This window comes from Dipodomys spectabilis, unplaced genomic scaffold, assembly GCF_019054845.1.
Source record: "Dipodomys spectabilis isolate Male_0828 unplaced genomic scaffold, ASM1905484v1 ptg000094l, whole genome shotgun sequence".
NCBI classification, from domain to species: domain Eukaryota; kingdom Metazoa; phylum Chordata; class Mammalia; order Rodentia; family Heteromyidae; genus Dipodomys; species Dipodomys spectabilis.
In genome coordinates, this window is record NW_024870771.1 from 14,494,099 (window position 1) to 14,513,715 (window position 19,617).

At 37.7% G+C, this 19,617-nt stretch overlaps 1 protein-coding gene across 9 annotated transcripts in view; it reads left to right on the forward strand.

Moving 5' to 3' along the window:
* Clasp1 (cytoplasmic linker associated protein 1) overlaps positions 1-19,617 on the forward strand; it is a 264,790-nt gene that overhangs the window by 108,677 nt on the left and 136,496 nt on the right. For all 9 annotated transcript variants that reach the window (XM_042685291.1, XM_042685295.1, XM_042685298.1 and 6 more), the window contains exon 8: positions 11,021-11,088. In XM_042685291.1, coding sequence (XP_042541225.1) covers positions 11,021-11,088 — 68 coding nt within the window. The remainder of the gene's footprint in view (positions 1-11,020; positions 11,089-19,617) is intronic.

Below are 19,617 nucleotides of genomic sequence, written 5' to 3' on the forward strand. Positions count from 1 at the left end.
TCCCTGTGTCTAGGAAGCTGGTGCTTGGTCTCCTTTGGACTCTCTCTGCCCAGCCACCAGTTTCCTTTGTCACCTGTCCTCTGTACCCTTTTGCTTTATTAAATCACAGCATTAAGAATAGTTGTGATGGGGCTGGGAAGGTGGCTCAGTGGTAGAGCGCTTGCCTTGCATGCCTGAGGCCCTGGGTTTGATTCCTCAGCACCACATAAGCATAAAGAAAAAAGCCAGAAGTGGCACTGTGGCTCAAGTGGTAGAGCGCTAGCTTTGAGCTGAAGAGCTGAGGGACAGCACCCAGGCCCAGAGTTCAGGCCCCACAACCGGACCAAAAAAAAGAAAAAAGAATAGCTGTGCTTAGTCTGTGAGTTGTGCTAATAGATCATTTAAACCAGGATGGTCTAGGCAGCTCCAAGGACTGGATGATTCAGGTGAAACCCCCAGGGCATTGATGCCAGAGCTGAGGTTAGAGCCACACATTTCCAGCCTCTCCAGCATCGTTTGTTTAAATCCGTCTCTCTGTGTTAATATTAAAAGGGAATCTGCAGGGCTGGGAAGGTGGCTCAGCGGTAGAGTGAATGCCTTGCATGCATGAGGCCCTGGGTTCGATTCCTCAGCACCACATAAACAGAAAAAGCCGAAAGTGGTGCTGTGGCTCCAGTGGTAGAGTGCTCGCCTTGAGCTGAAGAGCTGAGGGACAGCGCCCAGGCCCAGAGTTCAGGCCCCATGACCGGCAAAAAAAAAAAAAAAGGAATCTGCAGAGAACTTGCTTAGACCTCTGAATAAGAATGAAAGCTTCGATCCATTTGGAGTTGATTCTGGTGCAGGGTGATATATAAGGATCTAGCTTTAGTTTTCTACAAGTAGTTAATAAATTTTGCCAGCACCATTTACTGAAGAGGCTGTCTTTCTTCCATTCTATTTTTTTAGCTTCCTTATCAAAGATTAGATGGCTATAGGTCTGTAGGTTCATTTCTGGGTTTTCAGTTCTATTCCATTGGTCCTGAGGTCTGTTCTGTGCCAGTACCAAGCTGTTTTGATTACTATGGCTTTATAGTAGAGTTTGAAATTTGGTATTGATTTTCCTCCAGCAGTGTTCTTTCGGTTAAGGAGCGTTTTTGCTATTCGGGGTCTTTTATTGTTCCATATGAATTTTTGGATTGCCTCTTCTATTTCCTTGAAGAATGAGGTTGGAATTTTGATAGGTATCGCATTGAATTTGTAGATAGCCTTGGGAAGTATTGCCATTTTCAAGATGTTAATCTTTCCAATCCAGGAGCATGGGAGGTTTTGCCATTTTCTAAGTTCTGTTTTGATTTCCTTTTTCAAGTTTTTAAAGTTTTCATCATAGAGGTCCTTCACTTCTTTCTTTCATGCATTTGTTTCTAACGCATTTTTAAGATTATTTCTTTGTTGCTTTGTATGTCCCTCCCCCACAGTATAATCCCTGCTTTCACTATATTTGATGTCGGTATAATTTGTGGAGGGGAAGGGGAAAAACAAGTCGTTTAAATAAGGATACAGGTGGACCTGTTGCAACAATGAGAAATACAAGTTGTCATGTTGAAAACGAACTTTACAACTTTAGTGGGGGGCAGGGGGAGGATAGGTTGGGGGGGGGTGGGGGGAGGCTGGGAAGGGATGTGAAGGGTAGACAAAGGAGGAGGCTGCAATGCTCGATAAGAAATGTACTCATTATCTTGCCCATGTAATTGTAACCCCTCTGTACAGTATGTTCAGAATAAAAAAAAAAAAGAAAAAAAAAGAATGAAAGCTTCTGCTGTCAAGTACTGTCTTAGGCAGCTCAATGATTTCCCTCACTTCCATTGTGGTGAAGCTTTGATATTCAGATGCTAGCTCCTAAAGAACTAGGCTATCTTTATGAAGCAAATAGAGCAAAAAAAAGCTGAAATTCCACATTCTTTGTTTTATTACAAGGTAGTATTAAAGATTTAGCACTCTAGGTCCAGAGATCAGGTCACCATGTTTATTTTGTTGGAAATGTGCCCAAGTTAATTTAACTTTTGTTCATATAATGATCTTGAGTTTTATCCATTTTTCTGCAAATGGCATAATTTGATTCTTTTTATGGCTGAATGATACTCCATCGTGCCTATATCGCATATTTTTATCCATTCATCAGTTGTTGGGCATCTAGGCTGACTCCACAGGTTGGCTTTTGAACAGTGTTTACTACAGCTAGATGATTAGATGAGTATTTAAGGTGTCTTTTGTGTATATTGATGTACATTGGATATATACCAGGTGTGGGGGTTATGAAGTAGATCCATTTTTAGCTTTTTTATGAACTTCCATACTGATTTCCGTAGTTGTACTAGTTTATATATCTACCACCAGCATATGAGAGATTTCTATCTGTGTCGTCATTCCTTGTTTGTTTTCTTGATAATAGCCATTCTGACTGGGGTAAGATGGAATTAGTTTTGATTTGCATTTCTCTTATGGCTGAGACTGTTGAACTTATGAGCTTATTAGCCATTTATGCTTCCGAGAACTGTTTAATTCATTTGCCCATTTGATAAGTCAATTATTCTGTGTCTTAATTTTTTTTTTTAGTTCTTTGTATATTATAGATTTTTAATCTTTTGTCTGATAAATCATGAGTGAAGACTTTCTCCCATTCTGTGGGATGTCTTTTCATTAAATAATTATTTCTGGGGGCTGGGAGTGTGGCTTAGTGGTAGAGTGCTTGTTTCGCATTCATGAAGCCCTGGGTTCAGTTCTTCAGTACCGCATAAACAGAAGTTGGAAGTGTTGCTATGGCTCAAGTGATAATGGTGCTATAGCCTTGAGCAAAAGAAGCTCAGGATCATTGCCCAGGCCCTGAGTTCAAGCCCCAGGTCTGGCCAAAACAAAAACAAAAACACAGGACACATAGGAGCCTTCAATCTTTTGCATATAGTGTTGTTGGAGGCTGTCTTTTCTCCAACATATGTTTTGTCAAAAGTCAAATAATGATAGCTGTGTAGATTTATTTCTGAGTCTCTTATGTGTTTTATTGGGTTTTGTGTCTTTTTTTTTTTTTGAACCATGCCATTTTTGTCACTTTAGTTCTGAAGTATAATTTGAACTCTTTGTTTTGTTCAGGATTACCTTGGCTATTTGGGATCTGTTGAGCTTCCAAAAATATTTTAGAATTGGTTTTTAGGATTGAATTTCTGGATTGCTTTTTCCCAGTCTGTGAATGAGATGAGCTTTTGCAGTTATCATATCCTTGTTTGGTAAATTTAGTGGCTCAAATGTGGTTCCATGTGATTGGCTGGTATCTTGGCTATTCTAAACCTCTCTTACTTCACTAGGGAATCATTTGTTATTTGGTGAGTATAGTAAGTTTTTCAGGTAAGCCAGATTCCAAGGAAGTATTTTTAGAGTTTGTTTAAAGTTTTCCAAAAGTTCAATTTAATTGTGCAATAAAAATTTGTCTTCTTAAGAATTTGTTGGGGCTGGGAAGTTGGCTCAGTGGTAGAGTGCTTGCCTTGCACGCATGAGGCCCTGGGTTTGATTCCTCAGCACCACCTAAGCAGAAAAAGCCAGAAGTGGCTCTGTGGCTCAAGTGGTAGACCACTAGCCTTGAGCTGAAGAGCTGAGGGACAGCGCCCAGGCCCAGATTTCAGGCCTATGACCCTCCCCCCCCCAAAAAAAAAAATTGTTCATGGAGAATATGTTTTTTGAGAAGAATAAGATTAGTTAAATCTCTGAGAAATAAATGATGAGAAAGATGTCAGCTGAATGACTTAATTGTGGTGACCTCATTTGAGCAATAGTTTTTATCACCTGTTGATTTTGCAGGTAGGAGAGACTTGAATGTTAAACAACTAGAGATAAAGTTTGGAGCCATGTACTTAAGTTGTTAATTTTTATCTCATCTGGTGGATAAAATAATATTGACTAGATAATAAGATTGAAGAAGTTACCTAAATCTCCATTTTTGAGTGTCTTGCTGCCTACAGAGTAGTTGAGCTATGAGCTTGAACAGTAAAACATTTGACTATTTTTGTAGTTCATGCATGTAATATGTGCAGAGTGTAAGTAGACAATTAACTTTGAGCAGACTAAATATGTTTATTACATAGTTGTATGGTATTAGGTAAAGTATTCTTGAAAATGAAAATACCAGTGGCTTCTTGTAACTTACTTTTGTATACATTGACTTCAGCATGCTTTGATATTTTATAGTCACCTCGAAGACTTTCGCAGAAGGTAATTCATTAAGTATATGCTATATTTTAGTGTGCAAAACTTTGAAAAGAAAACAAGTCACCTTTATTAAATTTCTTTTGTGACTATTGTTTAGAAACCAATCTCCTAAAACAGAAGTGGCTTCATATTTGAGGATAATTCAACTTTTTTACATTATCTGGTGTATTATGATTACCTGCTAAATGATAACAATTGTATTATATATAATCAATTATACTTGTTATAATAAAATAATTCTAAATTATTTTATATCTATTGCTTATATTTCTCTAGAAAGGGAAAACTGAAACTTTTCAATTTTTTTTTTTTTTTTTGGCCAGTCCTGGGGCTTGACCGTAGGGCCTGGCCACTGTCCCTGAGCTGCTTTTGCTCAAGGCTAGTACTCTACCACTTGAACCATTGCACCACTTCTGGTTTTTCTGTGTATGTGGTTCTGAGGAATTGAATCCGGACTTCATGCATGCTAGGCAAGCACTCTACCAATAAGCCATATTCCCAGTCCCAAACTTTTAATTTTTAACTTGCTAAAACTTCAGTGTTAGAACTCATGGCAAAAGTGGATGAGAAATTGCTCTGGGACTCCTCTCTCATTTTTAGTATTTTATTCTGGCCATTTATATATAGGGATATAAACAGCTAAAAAAAGGGTAATGTCTTTCTCTTGTCATTTAATTGTCTTAGAGATACTTAACTATTCTTATTCATTCTTTTGATTTTTTTTATTGTGAAAATACTCTACAGAGGGATTACAATTACATGGGCAAGATAATCTTTTGATTTTTTTACTGTCCTTTCTCTTAATAATATGTATGTGTTGCTAATAAAAAATAACTAATGTGCTAGATGCCGGTGGCTCATGCCTGCAATCCTAGCTACTCAGGAGGCTGAGCTCTGAGTGAGGATTGCTGTTTGAACCATCCTGAGCAGGAAAGTCTGCAAGACATTTATCTCCGATAAACTACTCAGAAAAAGCTGGAAGTGGTGCACTAGCCTTGAGCGAAAGCAACTCAGGAAGGAACAGAGCTCAGGTCTGGAACCTCAAGGCTGACTCAAAAACACAAAACAAAACAAACTGTAAGGGTTTTGCTTATTATTATTATTAGCTTATTATGTATCTTCCCTTCCTTCCTTCCTTCCTTCCTTCCTTCCTTCCTTCCTTCCTTCCTTCCTTCCTTCCTTCCTTCCTTCCTTCCTTCCCTCCCTCTCTCCCTCCCTCCCTCTCTCCCTCCCTCCCTCCCTCTTTCTTTCTTCCTCTCTCCCTTTCTCCTTTCTTCTCCCATAAGAACATCTAGTGAATGTAAGTATTGAGAATGAACATCACTCTTCTAGTCTTGATTTTAGAGGCAAGGCCTTCACTTATGTATCATTCACTATGATATTATCTGTGGGTGATTTTGTTGTTGTTTATGCATTTATGCAGTTGCAGAAATTCCTATGTTTAGTTTGTTGAAATACAAAAAAAATGTTGGTGGAGATTGGAGAATTAATCCAGAGCTTCACCCATGTTGATATTATCAAGTTCTTTTTCTGCATCTATTGAGATTATGTGACTTTTTTTTGTTTCTATCGAAAACCATTTGGTCATAGTACTTAAGATTGCAGACATGTGCCACCATGCAGAACTGTTTAATTCACTTTGTTTTGTTTTTGTGCTGTCCTGGGGGCTTGAACTCAGGGCCTAGGCATTATCCCTGAGCTTTTGCTCAAAGCTAGCACTCAACCAATGTTAGCCACAGCTCAACTTCCTTGAATCTCTTTTGATAACTTGTATCTGTCAAGAAATTTACTCATCATGGTTACCTAATTTTATTTACATAATTGTTCAAAGTATCCTCTTGTAATCCTTTTTTACTTTTTTAAGGTCAATATTGTTTTTCCCTCTTCCTGTTTAAAATTTCATACATAGGAGTTTTCATTCTTTTCTGGGCAGTCTAGGTTTACTTAATAAAGATTTTAGTTTTGATTTTTTTTCCAAGAGTTAAATTGAAGTTTAAAACTTTTTCCGAATATTTTTCTCTATATTTTATTTATTTTACTTAGATGCTTATTATTTATTCCATTTGGTTGGTTGATTTAACTTTTCCAGTTTAAGAAACATTTGTCATTTTGTATTAAAAAATCCCATCTAAACAGTTATGATCACTTTATTTTACTTGCAAATTTGCTTATTAAATATGTTCATGTTTTATATAAAATTTATAAGGATTTTGGTTATTATTTCTTCATATGTACTTTCCAGGTTTTTCTTTCTTTGTTGAGATTTCTTTTATATGTATGCTGCTGTTGTTGTTTGGTATTGTAAGAGGATCTTTTAGTTTCTTCTCAATTTCTGTTATTTATTTTCATATGTTTCTCAAACAGAATATCTTCACATATGCTGCTGGAAACTTGTATTGTTTTTCAGTAAATGTACTTTAATTTTCCAATGTTTCTTCATTTTTAAATGCTTTCTATCTCTTCACTGGTATTTTCCACTTGATAAGATACTGTTTTTATATTTTGCTTTATTTCTTTAGAAATGATTACCTTTAGAAATATTTCAATGTATTTGTAATAGTTTACTTGATGTCTTCATTGAGTTAGTCCTACATCTGGGCTTTTTTTTTTTGGTGGGGGGGGTCCGGTCGTGGGGCCTGAACTCTGGGCCTGGGCGCTGTCCCTCAGCTTTTCAGCTCAAGGCTAGCACTCTACCACTTGAGCCACAGCACCACTTCTGGCTTTTTTTTCTGCTTATGTGGTGCTGAGGAATCGAACCTAGGGCCTCATACATGCAAGGCAAGTGCTCTACCACTGAGCCACCTTCCCAGACCATCTGGGCTTTCTTATAGACAATTTCTGTTGACTATTTTCTTCTTTATGTTTCTCTTTCTCTTGGAAAAAGAGGCACAGGCTTCTCATTTTTTGTTGTTTATATTGCTTATTGTTCAGTGACTTTCATGAATAATTATGGTAAGGGTTTTCTTTGTTGTATGTGGGTTCTGAAGTTTGTTTGGTTGTCCAGTCATTATGTGATTAAACAGATTTTTCTGAAGTGTTTTCAACCAATAAGTTTCTCAGCCTTTGTTGACTGGTTCTCAGAAGTATGTAGGGCTTTCTTTCTTTGCTCTGGCAGGTAGATTACACCCTTGCCTTCCCTTTCTGCTTCCTACTTATACAGAATCTCAGTGTCAGCCAGATATGAGATATTTGTGCCTTCTTGGCTCTTTCCTGACTTGTACAGAATCTCAGTGTCAGCCAGACAGGAGACATTCGTGCGTTCTTCACTCTTTCATGGAATGAATGTAGTCTTAAATGTGGGTATGGCCTTTTAGACTCATGAAGATGTCATTGCTTTAAAAATTACTTGTGGACACCATTCTCCAGCTTTTCCTTTTTAAGTTTTTAGGCAGCTTCTTTGTGATGGTGGTGTTACCATCTCAATCTTCCTACCTTATTGAATAATAGTTGCTCATTTTTTAGTGGTGATTCAGGCCAGATAAAGACAAACTTGGGAATGGAGTTATAGGAATGGTAGTTGTCTGAGAGTGAGGGTTTTGGGAGATCCAGACTTGTTCCGTGTCTTTCACAGTGGCTGCTGCCAGGCTGCTAATTTTCAAACTACCATGCTTGTGAGATTGAGGAATTTTCTATTGTTCAGTTAGATACAGAAATAGGACACATTCAAACAATGAAAAACTGGTTGATATCACCCTATTTTCTAAAAGAAATAATCCCCAAATTGTCCCAAGTCTTTGTTCAACTTCTTCAGTTTTGAAAAAGCTAATATTGCCTGTGTTCCCTTTAGTTTTTTGGAGCAACAGGTATTCAGAGGTACTTATTCTGTGATTCCAGGCTTCTTTCCTGTTTGCTTTAGGATCATGGTATTTCCTCTTAACTCAAAATATTAAGGATAGCACTTTTAAACTTTTGTTTTCAAAGTGTTTCCCGCTTCTAAGTTAGTGTTTTTGGGTATATTTGGTTATTTTTAAGGTAATAATCTTGTTGTATACTCCAAACTGGCCTTGAATTTGTAATTCTCTTTCTCAGTCTCATGAGTGTTGGGATCACAGTTGTATTCTATTGTGCCGGACAAGAATTCTGTTCATCTATCTTGTATTCCTTACTACTCATATGAAAAGCTGATTAGGATCTTTGAGTGTTTGGATTGAGTTTGTTGATGGTGAGATTACTAGAATAGGGAATTATTTAAAAATTTATAGGAAGGTTTAATAAAACCTAAATCTTATAGTAAAATAAACCAACCCCATATAGGTTGAAGTATTTAACATAAAATTAAGATGCAAAAGAATGTAAAAAATCAAATTTGGAAAAACTAGAGGAAAATGATATCAGTTTTATGTTGAATCATATGTGGGAGGTGCTAGGGATTGAATCATGTCAAGTAGTAGGCTGGCATGTTACCCCTGAACCTGACCTCCAGCCCATGAAATTTATTTTAAATTGAAACCTAAATATTTGAAATAAAAGAAAAACAATTGATGGCTTTACAGGATAATCATTATGTTCGCAGTATTCTTAACAATGAGATGTACAAGACGTTATGTCAAAAAACAAACTTTACAACTTTGGTGTGGGTGTGTGTCGGGGGCGTGGGTAGGGAGGGATGGGAAGGGGAAACAAAGGAGGAGGCAACAATGCTTGATGAGAAATGTACTCATTACCTTGCCCATGTAATTGTAACCCCTCTCTACGGTATTTTCACACACACACACACACACACACACACACACACACACACACACACACACAACGTGTATAAAGCTCACTTTTAGAATTGTGCGAGAGTATTGTCTCCAAAAGATGCACCTTGAATTGATTGCTACCCTCAGAGGTAGTTGACAAAAGTCAGTGCCTCTTTTCCTACTGTTTTTGTTTTTGTTTTGCAAAGCTAAGGTAGGGATCTCTTGAGGTGATGACCTTGATTGGAGTTCTTTTAGGCACATTGTTAAGCCCCAAATTAAGACAGTGAAGGAGCTGGTGAGATAAGAGTGTAAACACGCCAATAGCAGTGACTTCTTCAGCTGTTCTTGTACCTGATTGTTCCAGCCTGCCGGGTTGTGCCTGTGGCTACAGTGAATAGACCTTACCACTGATAGCCAGTAGATTCTTTTACAAATGTCACTTCGAATTAGGAATGCTCTCCCAGAAAAAAGAAGAAACATCCCCTTCCAGTAATGTCAGGGACAACCAAGACCCTCACTTACAAACTTGCAGGTTTGCTCACCTCAGAGGGTGTGGTTGTGACACAATAAAGTGATGCCTGTCAAGGCATGCCCAGGACCTGTGTAGTGATATTCAGTATGGGTTTGCCAAGCCACTGGGGATCTTTGTTACATTAGGGGAAAAGTGATGGAAACATCTTAAGAAATTGCTTCTAAGGCATCTTTCCAGATCTTCAGTAACCATCTGGTTTGACTGTGAGTGATTGTGGTACTCATATCTGGTCCTGAGATATTTTTATGTTGGTAGTGTTTCCCTGGGGCAGTTTTGAGAAAGATTTTTAGGCTATTTCTGGGCTGAGATGGAAAGATGTAGGAAGCAGAGTATCAACCTGGTTCATCCCTTTCATTTGTGTTGCTCCATATTTGTATCTGCTCTGTTGCTTAGAATTTGCTCACAGTGTCAGTCTTTGAAATCCAGCATTTAGGTAACTTTGAGATAGGCACAGAACAGACACTCAAGTATTGTTGAATGAATAAGTAATTAATTGATCTAGGAACAAAATGTGTGAAGTATCTAAAGCATTCCAGAGTGAAGTCTAGGACAGGGTCAGGTCTCTGCTCTGTAAACCGTGGTAGAACTGTACTGAGTGATGCTGGGCATGACACAGTGCATGTTACATACACCTAAAGAACATGGCTCCCATCTCAGCTCTCAGGAGCTGAGAAGCAAAGTTTGAGAAGAAGGATGTGTGTGAAATGACTAGTGCAGGACAGTGGGGAAGAAAGTTTTAAATGACCAGTCTGGTCTTGCGATTGAATGGCAGCCGTTTGAATACCAACTACTTTGCTTTGGAATCCCAATGTTTCCACTTATTCCAAGGAACCTGTGTTTTGCTGGGGAAACTCAATTCTCTCTTCAAGGTAACATTATGCTCCCAACCTTTCCTCTCATGTTTTAACTGACTAAGGAGTTTCGCTTCAACTTAGATGACAAGAAAAAAATGATCCATTAATAGAAAGTGACTGTCATGCAGTTTTTAAGCTGAAGATTATACAGTCATAACATTTGTTTCTAGAGAAATTATTTCTAGCATTTTGAATTAAGTATGCCACAGAAAAACCTTGTAGTGTGAGATTAGTGCATTTGAAAAGTTTTATCCACAGTTAACTGTCAATCTACTTAGAAAGAGCAGGGGGAATCTACTTTTTATAATGATTTATTTTTATTTTTTTTCGTAGAAGAGTTACATTGAGTATTAGTTAGGATGGGAATCCTTGATTTGTCACGGCTGGAATCTTTACCTTCTACTGTGCCCTCACAGGGTGATGACTTCCTAATCTGCAGAAAGGGCTGATAGCAGCCTTTCCAGAGCCTTTTCTCCAGAGCTGGACCTGTACTACGTGTTCAGTTGTAGTTGTTGCTTGTGTAGTTACTGTTTATATTAAGTGGGGTTGTCTCAATGGTAAGTGCTTTTTTGGGGAGTGGGGACTCAATTTCATTTAGTGTTTAATAATTTTTAGTAATGATATTTAATAGTTTATCTCTCCTTTTTACAACATATTAGCATACATGAATTGTACAAGGAGAGACTTCATTTTGACATTTTCACATATGTTTACAATGCATATTCATTTTCTTCCAGGTTGAATGTCATTTTTACAAAATTTGATGAAGTCCAAAAATCTGGAAACATGATACAGTCTGCAAATGGTAAGTAGAAAAATGACTCTATTTATGCTTTTTCCAGTTTTATGTCAATAAAATGTGTATGCTATTTCTTGAACAGCTGTTCGGATACTTTAGTATGGCTTTCTAGGTCTTAAAACTTAACCTTTATTCACCCTCTTTCCTAGGCTAGAAACTATAGAATTACTACTGACTTTGTTTCATAGACTATGTTGAATCCATTACTAATCCTGTTGACTTTAGTTTTGATATGTGTCCTGAATTTTCATCACTGCTAGTGTGTTCATGATATAGGCCTCATGGTATTTTACCTGGGTTTTCCTCAGAGCCTCTCAACCAGGATTCTTGCTGCTCTTCCTCCCTCGTGTTTACTGTCTGTTTTCACATGGCACCAGAGTAATCCTTGTAGAATGTAAATCAGGCACTGTTAATCCTCTGTCCCAAATCCATACCCAGACCACAATTCAATGCTCTCCATTGCCCACCAGGTTCTTTGTGATCTGGTGTAGGTCAGTATTCTGATGTCATAATGTTCTTTCTGAAAGTTCTCTCTCCCTACTACATTGGCCTACCTGCTAACCTTGAACCTATGATTCCTTCTTGATACCCAAGTATCATTATCCTTTCACTCACTCTACCCCCATATCTGCTTTAGCTTCCCTACATTTCAGAGGCCATCCAGAATAGCATATCCAGTGATTCAAGGGACATTCTGTGCTTATACTGCTTGATAAGTGTCCCTTTTTTGTGTTGTTGTTGTTGTTGTTTTCCTTGGGACACTTGTCTATATCCCAGACTGGCCTCAAATTCCAAGTCCATGTGTCTCTAACATCTCAAGTGCCATGATAAAATTGTAGCCTGTTGTTTTTACTGTACTTTGTGATATTTGAGGATGAGTGGGTAATTCTCATTCCAAAAAGGGAGGGAAAAGATCAGAGTGATTATTATAAGAATGAAAGTTATCAGATTCCAGCAAGAAACTTTAAACTGTGGCTATATCATTGCATCCTAGATGTTTGAGTTATAAGCTGTATAGATTATAGCACAGCCTTCAGATTTTGAATATCGAGGTTGTAGAAAATATTTGCATGCTTTGTGCACGAGGGAGAGCAGGCTGCAGAATCCAGGTCTTTGACTCACCCTCCTGAGTATATTTACCATTATTCTTACTCTAAAGGAATCAATCTTTGGACAGAGTGTTTCCTATAACTCACTCAAAATGACTAAATTGCTTTTATTAACTCCCACAAATCCTCTTCATATGGCTATGAAAATATAAACAATATAAGAAAATATAATTTACTATAACTGTGCTAGTATCAACAAACTCACTGATAATTTCCCCATATTTTATTGCAGTCTGTTTTCTTGAAGCTTTGTAACTTATTTAATTTTAATCATGGTATAATTTTCTGTACTTAATTGTGTTCTTTCTTTCATATGTACTTTTAAGATTCTGTCTTTGGCAGAAATGGGTCCAGAACTCTAACATCTTAAGTCTTGAGTCTGAGTCTCTTATGAGTGGGGTTGATGTGTATCTGGGATAGCATCACCTGCATTAATCTGCTGCACATACTTTAACTTTGGGGTATGTATTTGTGTAGTTTGTGTGGCTTCTCAGTATAAGAATTCTTGACACCAAGAAGTAGAAGTAGTGACAAGAAGCAAGTTTGTGTTTTGTTACCTTTACTGTCACTGAAACAGAATCTACCATGGGGCTCTGCCTGGAGGAATATGTATATGTATTGCTTTGTGGGTTTTACTGAGCATGACCACTACAATTTAAACACCTGGAATACCAAAGTCATGTGACATCAGCCATGTTGTAGCAACATTTTATTCTTAATGCATAATTGAATACATTACCTCCAAGTTTCCTTAAATATTTATTTTACCCACATAGTTTGTATACGTGTGTATGGATATGAAGTGTCCCCCAGAAGGCTCATTGGTTCCTAATATATGTGTTCAGCACACATTTGTCTTTGGGAAATGATGGATTCATACTTTGATGGAGTTTGCCAGAGTGAGCACCTACTTTTGAATGAAAACTGCTATGGTGACAAGAGACTCAGACTGGAAGGCTTTCTCTTGTCCTTTCTTTTTCTTCTCCCAGGACAGTGTAAAGCAGCATTTAAATATTCCCTGCCCTGTCCTTTCCATGTTTTTAAGGTTTTCATTTTTCTGAAGTTGGAGCAGGTTGAGCCTCTGAAGCTTGGCTGGGTGATGATGGTTTCTACATGTAGAGAGCTCTTTGGACTGCTACTTTGTGATTTATTTGTAGAACCTCAAGTATGGATTAAAGTGGGTAGAATAGGATAATGAGGCCCATGAAGTTCTTCCCCAGTTGTGGTGATCATCAGAACCTAGGCTTGCTTTATCTCTGTCCATCAGAAGTTTAGTGGGCAAGTAGTTGGCAGTTGCCAGTGGCCACCTTATCAGAGTGAGGATCAAGAAATAGCCTGATTATCTCAATTTTTAATAGAAGCAGGGAAATAGAAAATGAGTGTCAGCTGTAGCGCAGGTGTGTTTCTATGGAATTTTACAAGCAATAGCCTCTGAGAAAGCCTACGCTATTTTCATTGTCTTCTAAGAACAGAGAAGAAAATTTATAATTCCCATGTTTCTAAAGAGAAGGAAAAGATGTGCATCATTACATTAATTATATGTTGATGTGGGAAAGGAGCATAGGTACTACAAAGGCAATGTCTTTCCTGACATCTCCACATGCAGCTGAGTTCCACCTGCTGTTTTTAACCTGTGCTTTAAAAAAAAATTTCAATCCTTATGATTTAGTATTTTTATTTGGACAACATATGCACATATGCAGAAATCACCTACTATCAGAAGCTTCTTTTGTAATTTTATCTGATTTATAAAAACAGGATAACAAAATAACTTAGGTTATACATATATACAACACTATATAAATATGTACATATTACACAAAATATATATATACAGTATACATATTATTCAAATATATACATACTATCACAAAACAGATTGGCCAGGAGTTGGTGGCTCATGCCTGTAATCCTAGCTACTCAGGATCTAAGGATTGAGGTTTGATGCCAGGCTAGGCAGAATATAGTCCATTAGACTCTTTTGGGACTCTTTATTTCCAATGAACTGGAAAAAGTCAGAAGTGGAGGTGTGGCTCAAGTGGTAGAATGCCAGCCTTGAGTGAAAAAGCCAATTGAGAGTATATGAATAAATGAACGAATCAGCAAATAAACTGATTAAACAGTAAAGATCAATATTTTACAGTGCTATAGACTATCCACTGTGAAAGATTATTTCAGTCTACTAGCCTGGTGAATGCTGGGTTAAGTGCTTCCAAATTGACAACCTGCCAGGTGCCAGTGGTTTATGCCTGTAATCCTAGCTACTCAGAAGGCTGAGATCTGAGGATCATGGTTCTAAGTCAGCTTGGGCAAAACCCACCCTCCATGAGACTCTAATCTACAATTAACCGCTGAAAAGCTGTAATGAGGTGTGGTTCAAGTGGTAGAAATGCTAGCTTTGAGCAAAAAAAAAAAGGCTGAGGGATAGCACCCAGGCCCTGAATTCAAGCCTTCCCACCTTCCCCAACCAATGCTATAAAGTACTTTAAAAATAAAGCACAAAAAAGCTGTGATGTTGGGCTGGGAAGGTGGCTCAGTGGTGGAGCGCTTGCCTTGCATGCATGAGTCCCTGGGTTCAATTCCTCAGCACCACATAAGCAAAAAAGTAAAAAGCCGGAAGTGGTGCTGTGGCTCAAGTGGTAGAGCGCTAGCCTTGAGCTGAAGAACTGAGGGACAGCGCCCAGGCCCAGAGTTCAGGCCCCACGACCGGACCCCCCCCGCCCCCCCCCCAAAAAAGAAAAAAAAAGCTGTGATGTGACTTGATGTGACTGAAGTGGAAGAGTACCTGCATAAGTGCAAGGCCTTGAGTCCAAATCCAGTAGTGCCAATTACAAAACAAACCCCCTCCCCCTAAAAAAAGACTGGGCACTGGTGGCTCACATCTGTAATTATAGCTACTTAGGAGGCTGAAATCTTAGGATTGTGGTTCAAAGCCAGCCCAGGCAGAAAAGTCTGTGAAATTCTTATCTTCAGTTAAGCTTCCGCCCTCCTCCCACCCCCAGATGGAAGTGGAGCTGTGGTTAAGTGGTAGAGTACTAACCTTGAGCAAAAAAGTTCAGAAGTAGTGCCTGGGCCCTGAGTTCAAGCCCCAGGTAGAAAAAAAGAATGTTTATTTAATTTGGTGCTGGTCCTGGGGCTTGAAGTTAGAGCCTGGGCACTATCCCTGAAAAGTTTTTCTGTTTGTTTGTTTGTTGTTGTTGTTTTCAATTATCTTTTAAGTAGTTGTATAAGGAAGGTATAATTTAACAAAGAAGTGTGTGAATACAAATGCATCTTGATCTGTGTCATCCCCTTCAACAATCTCATCCTCCTTTAACCCAGCCCTTTCCTTACATTTCTCAATTTTGTGGTATATACAATTAATTCTTTTTTTTTTTTTTTGGGTCCGGTCGTGAGGCCTGAACTCTGGGCTTGGGCGCTGTCCCTCAGCTCTTCAGCTCAAGGCTAGCACTCTACCACTTGAGCCACAGTGCCACTTCCGACTTTTTTCTTTTTGCTTATGTGGTGTTAAGGAATCGAACCCAGGGCCTCAGGCATGCAAGGCAAGCGCTCTACCACTGAGCCACCTTCCCAGCCCTACAATTAATTCTTGATTGCATTAACACCCCCACTTCCCCCACCTTCATTGCCTACCTCTCTCTCCCCTTGGCCCCACTACCCCTTCTAAGTACTTTGCCCATTTCTTGGTGCTTATTTTGTTGGGCATAGACTTAGTCTTTCTTAAACATTGTACTATTTAAGCTCTCCATAGCATTTATCATAATCCATAGCATTTATTATAACTGCTTGTATACTACTCAGCCTGTTTACTTACAGATTTATAGGTACATTCTATCTACCACTGAGAGAAACCATACAATCTTGGTTTCTCTGTGTGTGGTTTATTTTGTTATTTATTTATTAATTTATTATTTATTTTGTTTATTTTGTTCAGGGCTACTTGAGCCATAGCTGCACTTCTGGCTTTTTTTGGTAGTTATTGGAGACTTTCCTGCCCCAGTTAGATTCAGTTGTGATCCTTAGATCTCAGTCTTTTGAATAGCTAGGATTACAGGTATAAGACAACTGTGCCTTGTGTGTGTGTGTGTGTGTGTGTGTGTGTGTGTGTAAATGTAATATACATTTTTTTCTCGTTTGTTTTTTTTTTTTTGTTTTTTTTTTTGACAGCACTGGGTACTGGATTTTGAACTCAGGGCTTTGTGCTTCTGAGGCAAGTGTTATACCACTGAGCTAGGTTGTCTTTTTGTTGATAAGCTGTACAAAATCTTTATATCTTCAGGATATGAGATTCTTAGCAAATATGTGATTGCAAATATGTTTTTCATATTCTATGGTTGTCTTCTTGGTAGCTCATAATGTCTTTTGGTATACAAAAAAGTTAAAAATTTTGATGAAAAGCATTTATCTTTTTTGTGAGTATTAATGCTCCTTTGAATTCAGAAATGAAAACGTAGATTTGTGCTAAATTGAGGATATTATTAATATAGCACTAGTTCTTTTGAGGAATAAAGATGCTTCATCCAGGACTATTTCTTGACATATTCTAAATTATGTTCTCTAAAGTTTAGTGGATAATTCTTATACTAAAATCCATGGACCTTTCTTTTAAGTGCAGTAGAATTGTGGCTAGAACCAGCAATGAAGAAGCAATGTAAAGTGGACTTCCTATCTCAACACAGTACTTCATCTTTGTATGATTCCTCCCTGTTGCTAGGTTACCTTTCAGTGTTGAATGACAAGAATATGAGAGTTAAAAATATGTTGTTGTATAGATGCCTCTTTTTCTTTTTCCCATCCCCATATAATTAGTAAACCCTTTGAAGCAAAAATTACAGTTTTTCTCTCCATGGGTTTCCAAAAGCAAATTATTTTCTATGTAAGTTTTTAAATCATGCAGATGTGCTTATGCTGTTGGGAGAATTGGATTTTCAGAATGAAAGAGCCAGTAATTATGGACTAGTCAGTGTCCTTTATGTACAACCGCTTAATGATCTATAATTGTATTTGATTGAAGTGAGGCTATGGACATTAATTTGGTTGAAAAATACACATGTATTTGAGTGTCTTTAAGCAAGCTAACATGTTATGAGGAAAGACATATTAGTTGCCAATAGACATCTTGCCTTTTGTTTTTCCACTAAAAATATGATAACATGAAAGAAACAGAATTCAACTATATTGGACATGATAAATTCTGCAAGTCTGGAACAGTGATAAATTGGGTTAGGTAGTAAGGTCTGAAATATTATGAGGTGTAGCCAGGACAAACATTCATTTAAAGACAAGCCTTTATTAAGCCAAGCCATTATTATTGACAGTAGTCTTTAAAAGCACTGCTTATGAATATGTGGATCAGGTGCCCTTAATGAGTCCCCATCCTTCCCCCTGCGTTTTTTGTGTTTTTATTTATTTATTTATTTTTTATTTTTTTAGTAGACTCTGTATCCTTTAAGCTTTGGGATTGTGGCTTAGTGTTTTAGGAAAGTGTTTCCATAGTCATATATACAGGGAAAAGGTGTTGGCAGGGCTGGCAAATGTGTTGAGCTGTGCTAAGGAGAAGCCCACCCAAAATAGCCTGGAACAGACTGTTTGATACAGCTTAAGTAGCATAAGCTGCAACGGACAGCCTATGTTCGATGTGGAAATAAGAGTGCTTCATGTTATTTTTCTAATTTACAATTTATGTTAGGGATATTCTGTTTCTTGAGAGGGAACATCAGTTGGTTTAATTTGTTTATAAATAGTAGTTTTAAAGATGACTCTAACATGAGTAATGTTGGATCCGCCCCTGCCTGATTTGAACAATCTGTTATGTACAGTCTAGGCTTTTATTTTGGCATGGAGTGGTAGTTGTGATTGGTGCTAGCTTTTACTGAAGAAGCTGTGGGTGGAGAGTTTGCTGATGCTTAAGTTACTGTGAGTCTATAGAGCTTCAGAGCAGTGTTTTTATTTGGTACCACGCTTACTGACAATCATGACTACTGGGAAAGGTAGGTTATTCTCAGATGTTCTGGAAAATGTTTATGATGGTTGCTGCTTGAGTAGGAAGTAAATAAAGTACTTAGAATATTTTATAATTGCTTTGGTGGCTGATATCACAATGAAACATAAGAAAATAGTTATTTGCATTTAGTCAAGAAAAAAGTATGTACCCCACAGACACTTAAGCACTAATGTTAATAACCTTCATAAACTAGGAGCAAGGAAAGAGGCACAGAAAGTAGAGGTTAGATATATTTTCATCAGCTTGTTTCTTTCATGTGCTTTTAATGTTTTCTGTTCTTTTACGTTCAGTGTGTGGGTTATGAAAATAAATTTTCATTTATTATTTAGCATAAGGTGCTTGAAAAGGAATCTACTGGCTAGAAATTTCTTTGTTTCACCAGTAGAATTTAGAAGAAATATATATATAAGCCATAGCCAGGAAAGGATGTTGCTGCTAAGAAGCATTGTTTTACATTTTTTCCTTCCTTTTCAAAGGAGCAAGAGTAGAAAGAGAAAGCTACTTGTTCACAACATATCTTACTAATTATCCTTCAGTCTTCCCCTGAGAAGGCTTGGGTATCATAAAGTGACTTAGGCAGCCTCTGTGTGATCTATGCTGTGTTCATTCACCACTTCCATTCTGTCTTGTAGTCCCTGGGGGTGGGAGGGCAGAGAGGAGACAATATGCCTACCATGGCAGGCTCTTAATTTGTTGTCACTGAAGGACATTTACAAACCCTTTGACTGAAGCAGGTATTATTCAGAATGAATTGTGCACAGTAACAAGTGTTCGTTTCTCTCCCTCTGTGGAAGACCAATGTGGGCATATATACAGTACTTTTGTTTTAGGCTTATAGCGTCACCAATCATTGAGTGTGTGTGTCTTTTATCTTTTAACTAAATTTGTTTGGCTAGAATCAAAGTTATGGTTTGGCTGAAATAAAGTTGAAAATTTAGCTGAAAATGGCCAGTTTGAAAATACCACAATTCTGTTTATGTCCTTAAATTGAGCATTTAATGTATACAGTGATAGTTTTGTTTGCATTCTATTTTCAGGGTAAGATACTGTAGGAAATCAATACTTAGTAGGAACATTAAATAATTCATGCTCTGAAGAAAATCTACCCTTTCATTCGAGAATGAGTTTGTTACCTATATATGTAGCATTTGTCTTAGGTTGTATTTTGGTAGTCTTTTTAAACAATAGGGGAAAATGGTATCAGAATCTGCTGTTAAGGGAGGAAGTATTGTGGATGTGAGTTTGGTTTGAATATTGTGGATCTTTTGCTTGGTGTTTTCCTTTCAAAAAACCCTTTTAGTCACTGTACCTGAGATGCAGGCTAAGATGCTTTGGTAATGGTCTACTATAAGTAGCTGCAAGTATGACAGATAATGGAGAAAACAGCTGCTCCTTGTAGTGTGATGCTTTTATCAATCCATA